Source organism: Pongo pygmaeus, chromosome 2, assembly GCF_028885625.2.
Source record: "Pongo pygmaeus isolate AG05252 chromosome 2, NHGRI_mPonPyg2-v2.0_pri, whole genome shotgun sequence".
Classification (NCBI taxonomy): Eukaryota; Metazoa; Chordata; class Mammalia; order Primates; family Hominidae; genus Pongo; species Pongo pygmaeus.
In genome coordinates this window covers 112,003,903-112,028,580 of record NC_085930.1, presented here as the reverse complement: position 1 = coordinate 112,028,580, position 24,678 = coordinate 112,003,903, and the positions used below count along the sequence as shown (strand labels likewise).

Sequence of the window (24,678 nt, the reverse complement as noted above, 5' to 3'; positions counted from 1 at the left end):
GGTTGTTTGAGCCCAGGATGCAGTTTTCAGTGGGCCGAGATTACGCCACTGCCCTCCAGCATGGGTGACAGAGTGAGACCCTGTATCCACAAAAAAAAAAAAAAAAAAAGCCAGAAGAAAATCTCCTTCACAACTACTCAACTTTGCCACTGTAATGCAAATACAGGCGCAGACAGTACATAAAAGAATAGGTATGGCTGTGATGGCAGCAGCGGCCCACCTGGAGCGGCCTCTCCAAAGATGCCAGCTATAGTGGGGGAGGCGCAGCCAAGGATGCATACTCTGTGGGGCCAGCAAGAGGCCCGAACAGGCAGGAGCCCCACCCTCTACTGAGTCAGCAGGGCAGGGTACCTGTGCACCTAGCTGCAGCTGCAGCCGCCCAGCCACAGCTCCAGACCCTGGCACCCCTGTGCTCTCCAGGCCTGGAAAGCCCCTGCACCCCCTGCCACTCCTAGGCTCAGAAGTGCCTGCTCCTGCTCCCTGGCCTCCCCCTGCTCCTGGTACCTGCTCCGGTTGTGGCCGAGCCTGGGCACTGTCGCAACCCAGCTGGGGATGTGGGTGCTCAGGGTGGTGCAGACACACCAGCCCCCTGCTGCCTTGGCCCCCTCCAGACTTTGGGTGCCAATGAGCATGGGAGGAAGGCTGGGTGGGGGTGCTGAGGGTGGCTTGGGACAGGGCCTACAGGTGCCCCACAGCACAAACAGCCTGGCCCACCACGGATGGCACGTTGACGGCAGAAGGCAGACAGGTTCCTGGGCAGAAGAGGGAGGATTCCCAGTGAAACTCCACCTTCAAGCCACGGATAGCCTGAAGCCTGGGGACCAGGCTACCAGTTCCAGGTAGAGTACATGGCCCAGAGTGAGAATTTATGGTGCTTTTTCCACTCATGAACCAATCAGTATACACTTCCTTCTCAGCCCATGAAAACCCCAGACTCAGCCAGACTCAGACAGACATTGGGACTACCACCTGAGGGAAGGAGCTACCCACTTTGGGTATCCTCAACTTGTCAAGACAACCTGCCTGTGGAAGGGAGCTACCCACCACAGGTCTCCTCTCCGCTGAGAGCTGGACACTCATTGGGACAACCTGCCTGTGGAGAGGAGCTACCCACTTTGGGTCTCCTGGGAGCTGTTCTGTCACTCAATGAAGCTCCTCTCTGTCTTGCTCACTATACAGTTGTCCACACTCCTCATTCTTCATGGATGCAGCACAAGAACTCAGGACCCACCAAATGCCAGGACTGAAAGAACTATAACACAAACAGGGCTGAAACACACCCCCTGCTCGCCATGTTGCAGGAGACAAGAAGGAGAGAAGAGCTGCAGCCCATCAAGGAGCCCAGACCCAGACCTAGGGGCTTCCCGAGCCAGGGCTCTGATACCCTCTTTGGGGCTCTCTGATTCCCAGCACCTCCAAGCTTCTGAATGCTACCACATTCCCTACTGCCTACAGTGGAGGCTGCTTGTGGTATGCCTTGTCAAGCCACAGCCTCGCACAGTGCTGGCACCTGCAGCTGCCTGCCGTGCCGCAGCCGGCACACCTGACTGTGCGCGGTGGCCAGACCCCATGCTCACTCACACACCCCATGCCACTATGTGCCTGGCTGGCCTTTGGCAAGCATAGGATCCAGGCTGATAACACAAGCCGAGTGCAGCCTGCTGGGCCGAGTGGGCAGAACGAGCCCAGCAGGCCACAGCAAAACTCAGGCAAAGGCACCAGCAGCCACAGAGGTTTCCGGCTGCAAAAGCAACACCCTGAGGATCCTGTGACAGCTGTGTTCCAATAATATTTTATTTATAAAAGCAGGTGGTGGTCTGGATCTGGCCAGGAAAGCAACAATTTATCAGCCCCATGCACTAGATTGTTCTCATTAACATAGAGACAACACTAAATTATTTATCATCTTAAAAACAAATGAAAAATCTCCTTTGACCCCCATATCTCCTTCTAGCTCTCTCTTTTCAGCTCTCCCCTTTGCAGCAGAACTCTTTTAGAGTTCTTTACTGTCTCCACTTCTTTATCTCCCCCTCAATCCACTCCATCAGGCTTTTGTCCCACACAGCACTGAAAATTATCCTTAAAGAAGTTATACCTTCCGATGCCAAAATAATGGTACTCCTCTGTCCTCATCATACTGACCCTCTCAGCAGCCCTGGATATTGTTATTCTCTCCTTCTGAAAGTCCCTGAAAGTTGGGGGCTTGCTTTTAAACACTGCAACTAGCACTAGCACAGCCAATTAGCTCCCTCACCTCAATCCTACATTTCACATTCCCAAAGAGAGGCTGTCTCTGTCTACCCTCTCAAAAACAGCCCACCCCACCTCATAAAACTCTCCATTCTCTTAATATGCTTCACTGTTCTCCATGGCACTTGTATCTAGTGGAAGGTATGTTTATTTAAGTTGATTTCCTTGTTTATTGTCTAGTATATGCCTCCATTCGATCATAAGCTCCATCTAATGCCAGGACATGGTTTGTTTTGCCCACCTCAGTGAATATAACTAGTTGTGAAGTGACTCAATGAATGAATGAATGAATGAATGAATGACAACTCTTTTGCAGGCAGAAAAATGCCAACCTGATTCTGTTCTGAAGTTCCATGATTCTATGATATAAATAAACTATAAGACCTCAAGAGACAGAAAAGTAAAAAGGAATTTTCTTGTGGGCAACTAACGAAATACTTTGGGAGAAAATGTTAGGTAGCATTCCATTAACAGTGATGATCTCTAGATTTCTATGTAAATACAGAAGGAAGGAACTGTAAATTAGTGTTGATTGTAGCCCCAAAATACTCAGGCAGTTCTGACCAAAGACCAACTAACTGCTAGCTTCCAACACAAGCATGCATTGAGTGACTCAAGCCTGGGTACCATGTGACCAAAGAGACATCACCATGGAGAGCTCTCTGCTAGGCTCTGGTTACCCCTCCTTCAGAAAAGCTATCACTGAACCCATGAAAGCCAGAGAAGAATAACTATAATCAGCAAGCCCCCAGCCTACAGGGCTGCTATGAAAATATGGATGCAAAAGATTAAGTTGTCCCTGACAGCAGAGATGAATAGTCTCAATGGACTCAACTGAGCCTCATACGATATGGATAGGCAATGAAATGTTTACCGAATTATCATGAAACAAGGGGAAACTTCTATGATGGGAAGCAAGATAATGGAAGAAAATAAGCAGAAATATTTACCACCTAGAATTTTTTATATCCTAAAAATATAAATAACATCAAAACCAGCTTAGATCAATTACCATTCATCTTCCTTATGAATAAGTAAGAAAAATAGAATACCTGGGACAAAACTCCTAAGAATTTAGGTTGGTGTTTTTCTACAATCCTATCAGAAAAACAATACTGGAGTGGATGGAGATAATTAACACTTATTTCATCAGTGCTTATGTAAACTCCTGGGTTTGTTTCTGCAGGAGATACAGAGACGAGTTATATCATAATTAACATAAAAAGGAGGGATATCAGCCCTAACAGTGTTGTTTAAATCATAAGCCAGAACAGGGCTCAAAACCTACGACAGTGGGAGAAAGAAGAGGCTGAACTGAACAAGGATATAGACTCAAACTACGAATCAAATAGTTCCAAGAGCAACACAGTAGTGAAAAGCAGGAAGAGGTGGGGGTCAGAATCTCATGATGATGGCAGGCGGAAACAGGAGAATCATGCTTTTGTTTTTATCCACATGACACTGAGAATGACTGTGTTGAGAAATTGGACTGTTCTTATAAGTGTGACACAATGAAACTTAAAACACTTTGACTTTAAGTTCTTTGTGATACTCATTTGGATTTTTAAAAGAAAGGGACTGTGCTGAGTAGTACAAAGCACCACGAATAAACCAGGAGATGTGAACCCAAAATTTGATCTTGCTTCAAATTGATTGTGGGGCTTAGGACACACAAATTACTGCTGAGGCCTCATTTTCCTAATGTATAAAATAAAGACATTGGCACAGTATACTAACAATATCTTTGTGTTTTTGATGCTTTGATATCCTGGGGTCTTACTAATCTAGAAGGAATGCCTATCCCGGGCCTAGCTAATTCCTAGAGACAGCAAAGAACCAGCCTTCAGGCATATCTTTCCAATGCAAACTAACCAATCCTTAGCTCATATCCACAACCACCTCCGCTACTGAGCTCTTAACACTGCAGGCCAATATTCCCCTGCTCTGATCACTCCAGAGCCAGCTACCAGACACTCTAGAGCCCATTGAAATTATTCAAACTAGCCAATCCTAAGCCTGCTTACCCTGTCTTGCCTGTTCCTTCCCATGAAAACCACAGTAAAAGTTCTTCTCCACATTTTCCTCTGCCCCCTGACTGGCCCTAGTTCTTCCTCACATGACACCCAGTGGCATGGTGTGCCCTTCCTCTTGGATCTTTTAGTAACAAACTATTTTTTCAATGGCAATTGTCTCCTGATCTACTGGCCTCACCATACCTGAATAATAAAATTCACATTTTTTGACAGTATTTTATTTTATTTTATTTTCTTATTATTATACTTTAAGTTTTAGGGTACATGTGCACAATGTGCAGGTTAGTTACATATGTATACATGTGCCATGCTGCTGTGCTGCACCCATTAACTCGCCATTTAGCATTAGGTATATCTCAAAATGCTATCCCTCCCCCCTCCCCCCACCCCACAACAGTCCCCAGAGTGTGATGTTCCCCTTCCTGTGTCCATGTGTTCTCATTGTTCAATTCCCATCTATGAGTGAGAACATGCGGTGTTTGGTTTTTTGTCCTTGCGATAGTTTACTGAGAATGATTGGTGGGACTGTAAACTCGTTCAACCATTGTGGAAGTCAGTGTGGCGATTCCTCAGGGATCTAGAACTAGAAATACCATTTGACCCAGTCATCCCATTACTGGGTATATACCCAAAGGATTATAAATCATGCTGCTATAAAGACACATGCACACGTATGTTTATTGCGGCACTATTCACAATAGCAAAGACTTGGAACCAACCCAAATGTCCAACAATGATAGACTGGATTAAGAAAATGTGGCACATATACACCATGGAATACTATGCAGCCATAAAAAATGATGAGTTCATGTCCTTTGTAGGGACATGGATGAAATTAAAATTCACATTTTAAAAGACCCAGATGGTCTCCAAAGTTCCGTCTAGCTCTAAAATTCCAATATTTCTGTGTTCACATGAATAAAGACCAAAAAGTTCTATTCCTTTAAAGCAAGAATCAGCAAACATTTTCTGAAAAGTGTCCAGAAGTAAATATTTTAGGCTTTGCCAGACACAGAATCTCTGTCTCACATTCATCTCTGTAAGTTTTACAACCCTTTAAAAATGTAAACACCACTCCTACCTCACAGGCCTCACACAAAAACAGGCTGCAAGCCAGTTGGCCATATGGGTCACAGTTTGCCAGTCTCTGCTTTAGATGACAAGGGAAAGTTTACAGACCTTAAGAAGTCTTGCAAAACATAAAAAGCTTTACTGAATCCATAGTCAGATTTAAAACCACTCTGCAATGCACAATGGGGAATCACTATTTATCAATGTATACAATAAACCTAAGTTGTTTCCTTGTAAATCTCACACCAAAAAAGCCATCCACTTCTGACCCAGAAATAGCTGTTAAGAATTCACGCGACCGTAAACTCACATCTATGTTCAAAGAAAACAACGAGAAAATATCACTGTGTTGAAATAACTATCCTGGCTGGAGTCCAACAGACACAAACTCAACAGGTTCACAAATCAAGAAATCCATTGCAAAGATAACATGTATCTATTGCAAGGACAACATGTACTATTCTAAATATACTTATAAATTGTGGATTTCTCTAGAACCAGACAAGACAACATAAAACAAGCACATCCAACTATCAACATTTCCTTTAGAATGAGAGGTGCTATTTTACGAACAGCTTTCAAAGATAGTTAACAACCATTAGCAGTTCAATCAAGAAAAAGGATTTCCACAGGAAAAACAAAATGCTAAATTTTTCAACAGTAAAATAAAATGTTATGCTCAAAACTGTTAAATGATAATCTCAGTGAAAGAATACAAAATACTTTAGCAAAGCCAACAATTCGGACAATTTTAATTTAACTTCAAAATCCTTAAGTAATTTTTAAACACCAATAATACATGCTGTGTAAGCATATAGCATTATAATCCTAAAATCAAGGCAGACAGAAAGGGAGTCTTTAAAAAGCTTTTGATTCAAGAGACTGATAAAAGGAGCAAAAACTCAAAATTTGCTCAGTGTTTTAAATATTTTATGCTTGCGTTATCCCGTGAGATTCCACTTTGACAAAAACTATGAATGTGCACCCAATTTGAACAAGTGGCTGAGAGCACTGGAACACAAACTATAGTTACAAAAAGAAGAAAGGGCAATTTAAAAACAGATGCTCAAGAGCTCAGTCCCCACTAGAGAAACCTTGTATTTTATTCTGCAGAGTAACAGTGAAGAATAATGAGAAACCATGTATGAGTGATGCTAAAACAAAAACAGGAGTCTTACAGACTCGGAGACTGACTTGCGTCTCACTGTGAGGCTTTTCAATATACACAGGCAGCTTGAGAAGCATCAAATTATTTCTGAAGAAATCAGTTCATTCTAATAAAGTTGGTGGGACTCAGTGGCTCACACCTGTAAATCCCAGCACTTTGGGAGGCTGAGGTGGGAGGATTGCTTGAGCCCAGGAGTTTGAGACCAGCCTGGGCAACACAGCAAGATGCCATCTCTACAAAAAAAAAATTATTTAAATTATCTAGGTGTACATGGAATGCTATGCAGCCATAAAAAGGATGAGTTCATGTTCTTTGTAGGGACATGGATGAAGCTGGAAACCATCATTCTCAGCAAACTATCGCAAGAACAAAAAACCAAACACTGCACGTTCTCACTCATAGGTGGGAATTGAACAATGAGAACACTTGGACACAGGAAGGGGAACATCACACACCAGGGACTGTTGTGGGGTGGGGGGCGGGGGGAGGGATAGCATTAGGAGATATACCTAATGTAAATGATGAGTTAATGGGTGCAGCACACCAACATGGCACATGTATACATATGTAACAAATCTGTACGTTGTGCACATGTACCCTAGAACTTAAAGTATAATAAAAATTAATTAGTTAATTTAAAAAAATTATCTAGGTGTAGCGGCATGCACCTGTGGTCCCAGCTACTCAGGAGGCTAAGGTAGAAGGATTGCTTGGGGCTTGGAGTTCAAGGCTGCAGTAAGTGGTGATCACAACAGTGCTCTATAGCCTGGGCAACACTAGAATGAATTTATTACATAGCTACATAGTTATTTCACCTATTGAGATTTCATCAAAGGAAATATTTTAGCTGTATAAATTCAGCTAATTGAAGGTAAAAAACTTAAATGGCTTATTTTAACAACAGTTTAACAAATATCTCAAACATCTCTGATGATTTGGGCTTTTACTTTTACCAGACTACAAAATTTGAATTGAAATATAAAAGAATAAGGCAAAGCCTAACTTTATTAAGGTGTATAATAAATTGAAAGGCAAACTGAAGTGGAAGCTATCTTGTGACTGGGGTATCCCTCAATGGCTTGCACCACCGCTTCCCAAAGTCAATTCAAAAATACTGTCCCGCCCATGCAGTTTTTTTCTGCTGTTGAAAAACTTTTCCCCCCAATTTTTTGTAGGGTGCTGGAGCTGTGGTTTGAATCAATATCACTAGACATTTCTACCTTCTGTCAAAGGGATTATCTCTTCTAGGAATACTCATATTAATATTTCTTCCTCTAAGAATAACGAAAGGATGAAGAAAGGGAAGTGGCGGGGGGAAAGAAGGAACACTTATACAGCATTTTCTATGGACTAGGGGGTCCACAGAAATATTAATATTTCTTTTATTATTCTTATTTTCCACGGGGAGGGAATTTAGGTACAGATAAATGAAGTAACTTGGCCAAAATCATACAGCTACTTGGGTTAAATTCCTTTAGATGCTACCATCATCAAAAGACATGGCATTAAAAAATCATTACATGTATTAAAATCATTACATTGTTTAATAAAAGTCTATTTATAAATCTATCTCCTCCATTAAATACTAAGCACCCTTAGAGTAAGAACTTTCTTATCATTTATTTTTGTCATCATTCAGTAGTTGCTGATTAAGATGCTTGATAAATTAATGAAAGAATGAACAAATGAACCAAAAACTAATTAGAGAAGTCAGCTGAAGACAGGTGACTGTATGGCCAGAAGTACTTTTCACTCAACACTATACCATTAATTCACTGTGAACTTCATTTAAGAGATCCCTAAAATTTCATTGTAGTGAACAGCACTTTTATGAATCTTGTCATAAAACAAATAGCTCTAACAAGCAAACTAAAATAACAACAATTCTTAGATACAGAACATAAACAATTTTTTTTTGGCAATACAGGAAAACAGCTAAATTTTGCTCCAAAAGAATTCAAAGAATCAAAGAAGTTAAAATGTAATTTGTTTGCTGAGGAAGATTTGCTGAAAGCTAATTATCTCTTAATGGAAACAAGACACTGGAGTGTTGCTTTCTCTGAGAGGAACGGTTTTGGTGCAACCTACTGTAAAATTAAGGAGAGAGAAAAGGGCAGTGCTCAGGGGAGTTAACACTTCCCTCCCAATGAAACTGCACCAACATGGCAATTTACCTTTCTGCTATACACTCAATAATAAACTAGATCCACCAGGGCAGTACTGTTTTTTTTTAAAAAAAAATCCTGGTCATGTACAATGCAGATTTGATTACGCTCGTCCCTCACTTGAAAGGGAACAATAAATTCCCAATGGTAATATGACTAAGCTTTGAGGGCTTCCAGCAACTAAGAATTCTATAAAATAAGAATAAACACATAAAAATCATAATGCTCCACTTGACATAGGATGGTTTAGTGTTCTAATAGTTATTACATGGTACTCTAAACTCACAATATATACAAACAAAATTAAAACGCATATCCTTCAAACAACATGATGTTGTTGGATACAATTAATAAGCAAGTTAAATTTGTAACAAATGGTTCATGGTTATTTTCACATATTTGGAAATCTATCTGCACAAACAATTAAGGCACTGTACTCTTGATGTACATCTGTAGTTGACCATTTTGCCTCAAAACCACTGATACCCTGTAATCCCAGCACTTTAGGAGGCCGAGGTGGGTGGACCATGAGGTTAGGAGTTCAAGACCAGCCTGGCCAAGATGGTGAAACCCCGTCTCTACTAAAAATATAAAAATTAGCCGGGTGTGGTGGCAGATGCCTGTAATCCCAGCTACTCGTGAGGCAGAGGCAGAGAATTACTTGAACCCGGGAAGTGGAGGTTACAGTGAGCTGAGATCACACCACTGCACTGCAGCCTAGGTGACAAAGCGAGACTCCGTCTCATTAAAGAAAAAAAAAACACCACTGATACCAAATAACGGGGGATGATCTCTAAAGTTAATGAGTTGCCATTTTAGGCACTTGCCAAAATCAGGGGTGACATTCCCCAGCACTAGGCCTAATTTTCTTTTGGTTACAGTAAGCAAATAAACAGAGCATTTACAAAAATTGACCATATATTAGGCCAAAGCAAATAATAAGACAGAAATAGAACAAAAAATATTACCTGATCACAATGCAATAAAACTAGAAATTAATATCAAAGACTTAATCGTCACATAAGGGAATGGTGAAGATCACATATACACTAATTTGATAAAGGTTTTGAATTAATAGGCACTTGTACACAGATGGTGGAGAGAAAACTGGCACAACTTAGATTGGGGAAAATTTGGCAACATCTCTCAAAATTACAAATACTTACACCAGTGGTTCTCAAACTTGTTTGCACACTTAACAGCTGGGGAGCATCTAATTACTGATGCCAGTGTCTAGCCCTAGAGATTGTGATTTAATTGGCCTAGGGTATGGCCTGAACTTCAAATTTTTAAAAAGCTCCCCAAGTGATACTAATGTACAGCCAAGTTTGGAAACCGCTTGCTTAAATATCTTTTGATAAGCAATTCCATGTCTCATTTATGGTACACATATATTCATACATATGATCAATGTCCTATTTCATTAACTGTAGCTTTGTTTTGTAACACCAAAAGATTAGGAAAGAACAAATATTCACCTAAAGGAGACTTGTTAAATCAGTATGTAATATTGATAAAATGCAATGCTATGTATCTGTTTAAAAGAGTGGCACAGAGAGTATATGAATTACATTTCAATAAAACTGTTAATTTTTAAAAGAGGTCCAGAAATGGTATAGACAGCATGCTACTGTGTATGTGAAAAACAGCACACACACACACACACACACACACACACACACACACACACACTGGCAGCAGTGGTTCTCTGTGGAGGAAGAATTGCTTTTCTCTGTATACCCTTTCAAATACTGAAGTTCCAAACGTTATGTATTAACTCTGAAAAATAAATTTTTAAAATTAAAATGAAATATAAAACCAATGTGGTCATATTCCCCAATCAAACAGAATTTTTATGAGGTAACATTCAAAGGGGCACAAGGTAACTTTTTGTAATGATAGAAACCCTCTTTATTTTCATTGTGATAGTGGTTTACATAATTGTGTACCATTTTCAAAACTTACAGAACTGTATATCTCAAATGAGTGATTTTAATCCATGTAAATTATATCTCAATAAACCTGTTTGTTTATTTATTTAAAGCTTACATGACACCCGAGGCCTCTTGAACAATGCTGATAGAAATGTAAATTGGTACAACCCACCTGGAAAACTCCTTTGTGGTACAGTGTATCTGTTGGATCTGGTTTACTAAAAGCCCTCGGACCCAGCATTTTCACCTCTGCATAGGAATATTCATGGCTGCACTATTCATGACAGCAAAAATACGGAACCCATATTTTGTTAAAAGTAAAATGGATTGGGCAACTGTGGTGTATTTGTGCAATGGAAAGCCAAGAGAAGATGATTTGGTTTGAAAAGTAACATTGCCCAGACCAAGGAACTATTGGCAAAGGGCATAACCAGAAAAAGATACACACACATTCCTTGACCATATGAAGTGGTAGTCATTCTTACTCATAAGAGAAATGCATGTTAAAATTACTCTGAAATAACTCATTTCACCTGTCACAATGGCAACATTGCAAAGTTTAATGAGTTTTGATGGCAAGACTTGTAGAGAAGTAAGCATCCTCAGATATGTCCTTTGGAGGTGTAAAATAGTAAACCCAAGGGAAAGAAATTTGGCCATTAAAAAAAAAATGTATTGATACATCAATACATTTATAGGAATTATCCTATAAGATATATATTCATATGTACAAAATAACACATTTATGAGAGTATTCATTATTTGCAATTACACAAGATTAGAAACAAGTCTATCAATTAGACACTAGAAAAGTTATAATACATCCATGCAATGGAAGATCTTACCACGGTAAAACCCAATGTAGAAGCTCTCTATGTATTGATACAGAAGCAAATCTAGAGGGCAGTTAAGTGAAAAAAAATCAAAGGGCAGAAAAACATATGTAACATGCTAGTTGTGTATAAAAGAAAGAAAAGAGGCCGGGCACAGTGGCTCACGTCTGTAATACCACCACTTTGGGAGGCCAAGGTGGGCGTATCACCTGAGGTTGGGAGTTCGAGACCAGCCTGACCAACATGGAGAAACCCTGTCTCTACTAAAAAATACAAAAACAAATTAGTGGGGCGTGGTGACTCATGCCTGTAATCCCAGCTACTCGGGAGGCTGAGGCAGGAGAATAGCTTGAACCCAGGAAGCGGAGGTTGTGGTGAGCCGAGATCGTGCCATTGCACACCAGCCTGGGGCAATGAGAGCGAAACTCCATCTCAAAAAAAAAAGGAAGAGAGAAAAGAAAAAATATTTATTCACATTAGCTTGCATTTGGATACATAATGAATAAAAATACTTAACCATAGGGAAAGATGAGGAAAGAACAGAATAAAACACAGGAAGAAATGAGACTTCTCAGTATCTACCTTTTTAAAAATACTGTTCTTTTTTCTCCCACTAAAAATCAATTACTCATTCCAAAATGTTATACTTAAAATGCATTCTTAAAAATCCATTTAGGGAAATAAAACAAATTCAAAAGTCTAATTACTTTTTCCTTCTTCATCCCTTCCTTAAGGTATGTAAAAATGGACTTTGCAAGTTGCACACATGTTGCTAGGACCTCCCTTTGAAGTGAGGGGGACAATAATTGGTCTGTAATGCATTGCTCTTGATCCCCTTGACCTTTGGAGCCTCAGCCATAACTGACATGAGGCAAGACCTATTTTAACACTCTGTTTTTCAAGAAAAGCCAAACAGAATCCAGAAAGAGACCGCAAATAAGACACAGGTATCCAGAAAGAGCTCACAAATAAGACAAAGGTAGCATTTAATGGGGAGAGGGGTGGTAAACAAGTAATTTCAGTCAACAAAATGATTTAGATATCTTTGTATATCAATATTCAAACTGTATCTTGCCTTTTTAAACTGTTAGTGTTCTATATTATGGCTATATCATAGTTTATGTTTTACTTATATAAAATTGTATAAATTTTATAAAATTTTATCATTTTTAAAATTATTTGCCTTAGTAGAATTTTATTTGTGTATATGTGAGTTTTTCTCTAGAACAAATCCTTCGAAGTAGAATTGAAGGTTGAAGGCTGTGTACCTTTACACTTTAATTAAATACAGTGAATAAATATTCAAAGAGATTCACTGTTATCAGTAGTTATGTGAATGCAAATAAAATGAGATCCCATTTTCATTCATTAGTTTGGCAAAGATATTGGCAAGAGTATGAATAAATATGATACGAAAAGATCTCCAAATCATTTTGATAAGTGAAAAAGCAAATTTCATACAGAATGATACTATCTAGGTTTTTCTTTAGTCAATCACCACGACGTAAATCTATTTATTTCAGTATTTATGTGTGTGCGTGTGTGCACACATGTACACAAGTATATACACATGTGTGTGTATACTCGTATATATACACGTGTGTGTATACTCGTATATATACACATATGTGTGTGTATACTCGTATATATACACATATGTGTGTGTATCCTCGTATACATACACACATATATATACATACAGATACGTAGGCAGGCAGACAGATAGATAGATAGATAGATAGATAGATAGACAGACAGACAGACAGATAAATAGAGAGATAATAGATAGACGGACAGACAGAATTTAAGTAGCCAGAAAAAATTCAGGAAGACATACACCAAAATAATAACAATTATTTCCCCTAGGGGAGAAACCTGTGAGGCAGAGGGTGTGGGGGATGGAGAAGCCAAGGAGATCTCTCGATTTTATTGTTAGAATTTAAGGCAAAAACAGTATATTCAAATATTAATTGTTCAATCAAAACAAAAAAATACAAAAACTATTACACTAAATTCTGCTTGTAAACTTGTTTAAAAACTAGAGTAAATGGACTTCAAAACCTAGTCTCTAATCACTTTTAAGATAAAAAGATTCTATAGAGGCCAAATAACTGTTTCTACTTCTCTAGGGTTTTTCTCCTCAATATGAGGAAATTAAGCTGAATAGAGTTGGCAAGAAGGAAAAGGAGTCTAGAAAACATGACACGTGAATGAGCCAAAGTTACATTTAAAAAAGTAATTGCAATCTGTTCAATCTAATGAAAGGATAAAATTAGGATACAGTATTAGCACATGATGTCAAAAGTCCAGGAAATAAATATCTGAATTTTTATGCAACTTCTAATACAGATTCACTCTTTAGAATTAAATTTCTTCTTCAGGAATGGAGAACAATCCCTTCTGAGTGATGAATTTGGAAGGCTCATTGCTCAGGCTCTCTAAAAAGCTATAGAAATACTGAAGCAAACACTCTGCTTCCAATTGGCAAAGATAAAAAGGGTATTAATTTAGTGCTCTCCGGATTCTTTTGCAACATGGCTAAGAGAATAGAGGGTAGTATTTGCATGGCATCTTTTGGAAATGGATGAGGGAAGGTAATAGGCTCGAGAACTACTACAGCCCCAGCACTGTATAACCCAAAAACCATGAGCAACTTGTCACCTATGATGACTCAGTCACGGCAAATCTATGTGCCCTGACACACCCACTGGGATGAGTGTTTTGGATATGAGTACTTTTTAAAAACAGCCTTTCTTGTTTGCTAGCAACAACAGTCACAGTGGCTCATAATAATGCAATACTTTCTGTGATTGGACAGCAGACCAGAGGAAATCAAGATGGTTGGGGCTATGTGATTTAGCTATTTGTTAAAGACCAACTGGTAGGTCTGGAGATGCACTGCACCTACAGATGGTATTCAAACCCCAAAAGGTCCTCAGATACCACCTGTACAAGAAAGGTAGTTTTCTTGTTTGAAAGCAAACAGAACCTCTTCCTTTCTCCTTTCTTCCCCTTCTGTGGACCTCTCAGACAAACTATTCTTTACAAAACTAAAAACATCCCAGCAACTAGTTCTAAAGAAATTTGGCATCATCATATTCAGTACCTTCAATAAAGATAAAAGCTCTCTACCACTTAAAAAAAAAAAAAAAAGTATGTCGGCCGGGTGGGGTGGCTCATGCCTGTAATCCCAACACTTTGGGAGGCCAAGGTGGGCGGATAACCTGAGGTCAGGAGTTCGAGACCAGCCTGGCCAACATGGTGAAACCCCATCTCTACTAAAAATACAAAAATTAGCTGGGCATGGCGGCGGGCACCTGTAATCCCAGCTACTTGGGAGGCTGAGGCAGAAGAATCGTTTGAACCCAGGAGGCGGAGGTTGCAGTGAGCCAAGATCACCCATTGCACTCCAGCCTGGGTGACAGAGTAAGACTCCATCTCAAAAAAAAAAAAAGTATGTCAACTAAATAAAATGGTAGCAAATAATAGTCGATAAATACTATTGAGATTTAATAAACTGCTCAGCACAAAATGAGGCACCAATTTTTAAAGTACATATATTGTCCCATCTCTTAGAAGAAATTATCATTTTAAAGCAGCATGCATTCCACAGTATGCTGACTCTAATAAGAATTAAAAATATGAGAATGAGAGTCAAAACAGCATAAGTGACATATTACAATCCATGAAACTTAAAAAAATGACGATTTTGACAACTCAAACATTCGTCTTTTGGAATCTCATCTTTAATAACATTTTCAGAACACGTAAAATTCATTTTATAGGTGAGACACAAGAAAAAGAAATTTGAACTGCCAGTACCTTGTGAAAGTTGGGTTGTGTTCAGTCATCGCGACTAGCAGTTTCAGAGCATATGCTGGTACTGGGTCAGGTTCTACAAGAATGTGCTCATACCTGAAATGGTAAAGACATTTAAAAAATACTCAGTAGGAAAAATTATGTCCAACCTTGAATTCTATATCCAGCCAAACTATCAATTTAGCCTAAGACAGAAAGATATTTTACACACTAATAAAGATTTAAGTAATTTACGTCTCATGTGCCCCTTCTCAGAAAGTTACTGGCAAATATGCTCTATTGAAATAAGAGAATAAACCAAATATAGAAAGACAAAAGGAAAAACAACTCAGTAGCTGTCCTCACTTAAATGCTACTCTGAACAATAGAAATAATATACCATAAGGTACAAACATCTGAAAAATATACAGACTCTGAAATAAATTTAAATTCATGAGTTACAGGACCTACACAGGTTACTTAACCTCATGAAGTTTGAAACAACTTCACTTTCCAATGCTGATAATGATACTCACTTACTTCATAAAACATTGCTGTTGGGAAGATTCACTGAGATAATCCATGTAAAACAACTAGTATTGAGCTGGGCATATAGTAAGAGATCAATAAACATTAGGCATCTGTGTTGAAAGTCTCCAAGAACACCCTCACATTCAGAGACTCGCTAGAGAATTCACAGGACTCAGCATTGCTAAGATGTAACACAGCAACATAGTAAAGCCACCTCTGAATCATATGGAAAAGGATGCACACGGAGGACTAGAGGATGTCATGTGCTGGTTTCCTTATGTCCTCTGTCTTCCATGAGGGGTCACACACAGCACACTCTTCCCCCAGCAATGAAAATGCAGCACGTGTGTGTGATGTTTCTGCCCAAGGAAGTCTATGAGTACTCAATGGCCAAAGTTTTTAAGAGGGGATGGTCATGCAGGCAACCTCTATCTAAAATGTATCAAAATTCCAGATTCCCAGAAGGAAAGCAGCTTTGTTCAGCATAAATCAGACTGCTCAAACAGTTGAGGCACAGTGGACTACCCTTATCAGCTGTTAACTGGGTGCACTCTGACAGCCAAGTTCCTAGATGTCTAGCCAATTACAATATTTTGTTTACAAAATTTTTGTAAACAAAAAATTTTATGGATAGCAGTATCAAGCCTGCTATGATAACTCTTTTCTGCACAGCATTCTTATTATTAATACTTGAAAATCCTAAATTAAATTTATTACCAAAGAGAATAGAACTCAAAATGTTTTCATCACAATTTCCACAACAAAATTCTCCCAAGATTGTTTTCCCATGTGATTTGCTAGGCAGAGGCTGGTTTATGTACTATGTCTTACCTATTTGAGGTTTACTCTCCAGTATGCAGCAGTGTGTAGATGCTCAATAAACAAGCATCAAATGAATAAATGAACAAACTAACCAATTTTATTATTTAATTCTCTGGAATAGCCAACAACTAAAAAGGAAGAAAAATATCTCTAAAATTCCTAACTGGATATTTTAAAAATCTATGATATAAAACAGATGCCTTTCATCTAGAGAATAGGGCCCCATGCTTACTCAGAACTTATTTACTCTCATTTTGGAAATCATTGTATAACAAGCCTAATTATACAGCCTGTAAGCCCACAACCATTAAAAAGGAGTTAAGTAAAGAGAAGAGAGGGACTATTACAGGAAGGCAACCAATGAATTGTAAGAAGTAGGACCTGAAAGCATAAGAAAAACAAAAAAAAGCAGTCCCAAGAAACCCAAGCAAAGAATAGTCTGTGGAGCATTTAATACACAGTAAGAACTTGCTCATACTCAAATGGTACCTGAGAGCCCACTACACACCATAATGTTCAAAACTGGGGTAATGAGTCAAGACAATGTTTAGTGGAATACAGTGTTCTGTTTAAGAAGTCAGGAAATATCATATTTTAGAAAATTTGCTTAAATTTTAGAATTATAGTAGTTAAAAGATTTGCCCATGTATAAAACATATAATCAAGCGTAATTTCAAGAATGAAAAAAATCAACCTTAGGAAATGAGTTAATATATTTTATCACATAAATAAAACAAATATCAAGCAAACATCTTTAGGGATAATAAAAACGTGTGATAAAAATCTAACGTCTACTTAAAATTTTGTTTAAAAAAAGACACAACTTAGCATACTAGAGAGAGATCATTAGTTCCTTTCTCCATGAATTCTTATGAAATAAAAGGTTCTTGCCATCTTGAGTAAAGAGTATGTAAGAATATTCTCAAAGTGTAATGATTTGCTAGAAGGACTCACAAAACTCAGAAAACTTGTTATACTCCCAACTATGGTTTATTACAGTGAAAGGATGCAGATTAAAATCAGCAAAGAGAAGAGGCGCATAGGGTAGAGACAAGGAGAGACCAGGACAAGCTTCCAGCTGTCATCTCCCAGTGGAGTTGTACAGTGTTTACTCCTCCCAGTAGCAATGTGTGGCAACACTGGTGAAGTACTTACTACCAACCAGAGAAGCTCACCTGAGCCTTGGTGTCCAGGATTTTTATTGGAGGTTGGTCATGTAGGCATGGACCACTTGTGGAATTGACCTTAGTTTCCCAGTCTCTAGCTCCTCCAGAGGTCAAGCTGATGTGTTGTAGCCCAAGGCCCCCATCATAACTCACAATGTTACTACCATAAATTATCAGGCATGGCTCAAGGTCTCATGTATTCAAAGGCACTCTTACCAGGGAGGATATTCCAACTGCTAGGAAGTTATCTCCCAGGTGGCAGTCAAGGACCAGTTTTTTTAGAATGTGCAAAGTCTGAACACCCTACACATGATGAGTTAACCCTTTATAGCACACATCCCTAAGAAGGAAACTGAGAGGCACTGTCATTAAAGTCAGAAATAAAATAAGAATCCTCTTCCACTGCTTACCAGTATTTGGAAATTGTCTGGCCAGACAGAATCAAATTCAAGTGATGGTGAGAAACTTCTGATGAGTACTTCATGTACCCTGGATAATCAGCTCTCCTTGTTCCCACTCCAAGACATACTTGAATCACAGAAGGAAGGACCCACAAGCCTGTGAAGTTTTATAAAGCTTCCCAAGTGACTGTCTTATTCACGTGCTTGTGTGGAAATCACAAGAGGAAATATGGACAACTACTACTTAGAAATATAACAGAAAAAAACATTCTCAATAGGGCTGGAAAATATATCTTAAAATAGACTTGAAACATACAGAATCTAAATTTAAAAAGAAAACATTGGCCAGGGATGATGGCTCACACCTGTAATCCCAGCACTTTGGGAGGCCAAGGTGGGAGAATTACATGAGGCCAGGAGTTAGAGACCAGCCTGGACAACGTCGTGAGACCCTGTCTATAAAAAAAGAAAAAAAATTCTTTTTAAATAATTGGGTGCAAGGGCACAAACCTATAGTACTAGCTACTCAGGAGGCTGAGGCGGGAGGATTGCTTGAGCCCAGGCATTTAAGGCTGCAGTGAGCTACGATGGCACCAGTACACTTCAGCCTAGGTGACAGAGCAAGACCCTGTCTCTAAAAAAAAAAAAAAAGAAGCACACACACACACACAAAAAACACTACTGAAACATTACTGACTGAAATCAAAGTGTCTTGAGGTTGTTTGAAGTTATCTAACCTTGAAACAGGAGGGAAGAATAAAGCTTGTACTAGCTTGTGAATAAGAATTTTCCCAAAGAATATCCCTCTGTTTTCCTCCTGTTGGAAAAAATGAAGGGCAAAATTCATAATGGGCATGTTTAGAATACAGATATTGAATATACTTTAGTTTAATCAAATGATACGTTTATAATGGTCAGCAAGATCTAGCCAAAAGTAGGCTGTGATTTATTAAGCTCGTCTTTGAAAGAGCAGCTAGTAATTGAGTCCTGCACTCCTTTGAATGCAACTTAGCAGAAAAAAATATACAATGATGAGCCCTGACTCTTGAAATGGCCTCAGAGAAGACTAACCAGTGAAGAGCTGGCCCATTTGATGGACTAGGGGCTAGAGAGGAGCACTCCTAGTGGCCAGAGACTAAGATCACTATTGACATAACAGTGCCCTGTCCAGAAAGTGTCCCTGAACCTCACACTTCTTCCTCTAGGATCCTCTCTAACCAAGATGTCTTTGCTAGGGGCCAAAGCAGCAGAGATCCAGGCAGGAAAGACCATTCATACTAAATTCAGATCCATTCCATTCCAAAGAAGAGAAAATCCCTTTAAAAAATCACATATTCGGGAGAGGGTGGAGCCAAGATGGCCGAATAGGAACACCTCCGGTCTACAGCTCCCAGTGTAAGCGACGCAGAAGACGGGTGATTTCTGCATTTCCATCTGAGGTACCGGGTTCATCTCACTAGGGAGTGCCAGACAGTGGGTGCAGGACAGTGGCTGCAGCGCACCGTGCGCGAGCCAAAGCACGGCGAGGCATCACCTCACCCGGGAAGCGCAAGGGATCAGGGATTTCCCTTTCCTAGTCAAAGAAAGGGTGACAGATGGCACCTGGAAAATCGGGTCACTCCCACCCCAATACTATGCTTATCCAATGGGCTTACAAAACGGCACACCAGGAGGTTATATCCCGCACATGGCTCGGAGGGTCCTACGCCCACGGAGTCTCGCTGATTGTTAGCACAGCAGTCTGAGATCAAACTGCAAGGGGGCAGCAAGGATGGGGGAGGGGCGCCTGCCATTGCCCAGGCCTGATTAGGCAAACAAAGCAGCCCGGAAGCTCGACCTGGGTGGAGCCCACCACAGCTCAAGGAGGCCTGCCTGCCTCTGTAGGCTCCACCTCTGCGGGCAGGGCACAGACAAACAAAAAGACAGCAGTAACCTCTGCAGACTTAAATGTCCCTGTCTGACAGCTTTGAAGAGAGTAGTGGTTCTCCCAGCACGCAGCTGGAGATCTGAGAACGGGCAGACTGCCTCCTCAAGCGGGTCCTTGACCCCCGAGCAGCCTAACTGGGAGGCACCCCCAAGTAGGGGCAGACTGACACCTCACATGGCCGGGTACTCCTGTCAGACAAAACTTTCAGAGGAACGATAAGGCAGCTGCATTTGCGGTTCACCAAGATCCGCTGTTCTACAACCACCGCTGTTCTGCAGTCACCGCTGCTGATAACCAGGCAAACAGGGTCTGGAGTGGACCTCTAGCAAACTCCAACACACCTGCAGCTGAGTGTCCTGTCTGTTAGAAGGAAAACTAACAAACAGAAAGGACATCCACACCAAAAACCCTTCTGTACGTCACCATCATCAAAGACCAAAAGTAGATAAAGCCACAAAGATGGGGAAAAAACAGAGCAGAAAAACTGGAAACTCTAAAAAGCAGAGTACCTCTCCTCCTCCAAAGGAATGCAGCTCCTCACCAGCAACGGAACAAAGCTGGACGGAGAATGACATTGACGAGCTGAGAGAAGAAGGCTTCAGACAATCAAACTACTCCGAGCTACAGGAGGAAATTCAAACCAATGGCAAAGAAGTTAAAAACTTTGAAAAAAGATTAGACAAATGGATAACTAGAATAACCAACACAGAGAAGTCCTTAAAGGAGCTGATGGAGCTGAAAACCAAGGCTCAAGAACTACGTGAAGAATGCAGAAGCCTCAGGAGCCAATGCGATCAACTGGAAGAAAGGGTATCAGTGATGGAAGATGAAATGAATCAAATGAAGCGAGAAGGGAAGTTTAGAGAAAAAAGAATAAAAAGAAATGAACAAAGCCTCCAAAAAATATGGGACTATAAGAAAAGACCAAATCTACGTGTGATTGGTGTACCTGAAAGTGACGGGGAGAATGGAACCAAGTTGGAAAACACTCTGCAGGATATTATCCAGGAGAACTTCCCTAATCTAGCAAGGCAGGCCAACATTCAGATACAGGAAATACAGAGAACGCCACAAAGATACTCCCCGAGAAGAGCAACTCCAAGACACACAATTGTCAGATTCACCAAAGTTGAAATGAAGGAAAAAATGTTAAGGGCAGCAAGAGAGAAAGCTCGGGTTACCCACAAAGGGAAGCCCATCAGACTAACAGCAGATCTCTCGGCAGAAACTCTACAAGCCAGAAGAGAGTGGGGGCCAATATTCAACATTCTTAAAGAAAAGAATTTTCAACCCAGAATTTCATATCCAGTCAAACTAAGCTTCGTAAGTGAAGGAGAAATAAAATACTTTGCAGACAAGCAAACGCTGAGAGATTTTGTCACCACCAGGCCTGCCCTAAAAGAGCTCCTGAAGGAAGCACTAAACATGGAAAGGAACAACCAGTACCAGCCACTGCAAAAACATGCCAAAATGTAAAGACCATCAAGGCTAGGAAGAAAACTGCATCAACTAACAACCAAAATAACCAGCTAACATCATAATGACAGGACCAAATACACACATAACAATATTAACTTTAAATGTAAATGGGCTAAATGCTCCAATTAAAAGACACAGACTGGCAAATTGGATCAAGAGTCAAGACCCATCAGTGTGCTGTATTCAGGAAATCCATCTCACGTGCAGAGACACACATAGGCTCAAAATAAAACGATGGAGGAAGATCTACCAAGCAAATGGAAAACAAAAAAAGGCAGGGGTTGCAATCCTAGTCTCAGATAAAACAGACTTTAAACCAACAAAGATCAAAAGAGACAAAGAAGGCCATTACATAATGGTAAAGGGATCAATTCAACAAGAAGAGCTAACTATCTTAAATACACATGCACCCAATACAGGAGCACCAAGATTCATAAAGCAAGTCCTTAGTGACCTACAACGAGACTTAGACTCCCACACAATAATGGGAGACTTTAACACCCCACTGTCAACATTAGACAGATCAACGAGACAGAAAGTTAACAAGGATACCCAGGAATTAAACTCAGCTCTGCACCAAGCGGACCTAATAGACATCTACAAAACTCTTCACCCCAAATCAACAGAATATACATTTTTTTCAGCACCACACCACACCTATTCCAAAATTGACCACATAGTTGGAAATAAAGCACTCCTCAGCAAATGTAAAAGAACAGAAATTATAACAAACTGTCTCTCAGACCACAGTGCAATCAAACTAGAACTCAGGACTAAGAAACTCACTCAAAACTGCTCAACTACATGGAAACTGAACAACCTGCTCCTAAATGACTACTGGGTACATAACGAAATGAAGGCAGAAATAAAGATGTTCTTTGAAACCAACGAGAACAAAGACACAACGTACCAGAATCTCTGGGACACATTCAAAGCAGTGTGTAGAGGGAAATTTATAGCACTAAATGCCCACAAAAGAGAGCAGGAAAGATCCAAAATCAACACCCTAATGTCACAATTAAAAGAACTAGAAAAGCAAGAGCAAACACATTCAAAAGCTAGCAGAAGGCAAGAAATAACTAAAATCAGAGCAGAACTGAAGGAAATAGAGACACAAAAAAACCTTCCAAAAATTAATGAATCCAGGAGCTGGTTTTCTGAAAAGATCAACAAAATCGATAGACCGCTAGCAAGACTAATAAAGAAGAAAAGAGAGAAGAATCAAATAGATGCAATAAAAAATGATAAAGGGGATATCACCACCAATCCCACAGAAATACAAACTACCATCAGAGAATACTACAAACACCTCTACACAAATAAACTAGAAAATCTAGAAGAAATGGATAAATTCCTCGACACATACACCCTCCCAAGACTAAACCACGAAGAAGTTGAATCTCTGAATAGACCAATAACAGGCTCTGAAATTGTGGCAATAATCAATAGCTTACCAACCAAAAAAAGTCCAGGACCAGATGGATTCACAGCCAAATTCTACCAGAGGTACAAGGAGGAGCTGGTACCATTCCTTCTGAAACTATTCCAATCAATAGAAAAAGAGGGAATCCTCCCTAACTCATTTTATGAGGCCAGCATCATCCTGATACCAAAGCCTGGCAGAGACACAACCAAAAAAGAGAATTTTAGACCAATATCCTTGATGAACATTGATGCAAAAATCCTCAATAAAATACTGGCAAACCGAATCCAGTAGCACATCAAAAAGCTTATCCACCATGATCAAGTGGGCTTCATCCCTGGGATGCAAGGCTGGTTCAACATATGCAAATCAGTCAACGTAATCTAGCATATAAACAGAACCAAGGACAAAAACCACAGGATTATCTCAATAGATGCAGAAAAGGCCTTTGACAAAATTCAACAACCCTGCATGCTAAAAACTCTCAATAAATTAGGTATTGATGGGACGTATCTCAAAATAATAAGAGATATCTATGACAAACCCACAGTCAATATCATACTGAATGAGCAAAAATTGGAAGCATTCCCTTTGAAAACTGGCACAAGACAGGGATGCCCTGTCTCACCACTCCTATTCAATATAGTGTTGGAAGTTCTGGCCAAGGCAATTAGGCAGGAGAAGGAAATAAAGGGTATTCAATTAGGAAAAGAGGAAGTCAAATTGTCCCTGTTTGCAGATGACATGATTGTATATCTAGAAAACCCCATTGGCTCAGCCCAAAATCTCCTTAAGCTGATAAGCAACTTCAGCAAAGTCTCAGGATACAAAATGAATGTACAAAAATCACAAGCATTCTTATACACCAATAACAGACAAACAGAGAGCCAAATCATGAGTGAACTCCCATTCACAGTTGCTTCAAAGAGAATAAAATACTTAGGAATCCAACTTACAAGGGATGTGAAGGACCTCTTCAAGGAGAACTACAAACCACTGCTCAATGAAATTAAAGAGGATATAAACAAATGGAAGAACATTCCATGCTCATGGGTAGGAAGAATCAATATCGTGAAAATGGCCATACTGCCCAAGGTAATTTATAGATTCAACGCCATCCCCATCAAGCTACCAATGACTTTCTTCACAGAATTGGAAAAAACTACTTTCAAGTTCATATGGAACCAAAAAAGAGCCCGCATTGCCAAATCAATCCTAAGCCAAAAGAACAAAGCTGGAGGCATCACGCTACCTGACTTCAAACTATACTACAAGGCTACAGTAACCAAAACAGCATGGTACTAGTACCAAAACAGAGATATAGATCAATGGAACAGAACAGAGCCCTCAGAAATAACGCCACATATGTACAACTATCTGATCTTTGACAAACCTGACAAACACAAGCAATGGGGAAAGGATTCCCTATTTAATAAATGGTGCTGGGAAAACTGGCTGGCCTTATGTAGAAAGCTGAAACTGGATCCCTTCCTTACACCTTATACAAAAAGTAATTCAAGATGGATTAAAGACTTACATGTTAGACCTAAAACCATAAAAACCCTAGAAGAAAACCTAGGCAATAACATTCAGGACATAGGCATGGGCAAAGGACTTCATGTCTAAAACACCAAAAGCAATGGCAACAAAAGCCAAAATTGACAAATGGGATCTAAT

At 39.8% G+C, this 24,678-nt stretch overlaps 1 protein-coding gene across 6 annotated transcripts in view; it reads right to left on the bottom strand.

Annotated features, from left to right (window-relative positions):
- The window catches only part of ULK4 (unc-51 like kinase 4), a 722,036-nt gene that overhangs the window by 401,817 nt on the left and 295,541 nt on the right, over positions 1 to 24,678 (bottom strand). For all 6 annotated transcript variants that reach the window (XM_054482410.2, XM_054482411.2, XM_054482412.2 and 3 more), the window contains one exon: positions 15,277 to 15,369. In XM_054482410.2, the coding sequence (XP_054338385.1) occupies positions 15,277 to 15,369 (93 nt within the window). The remainder of the gene's footprint in view (positions 1 to 15,276; positions 15,370 to 24,678) is intronic.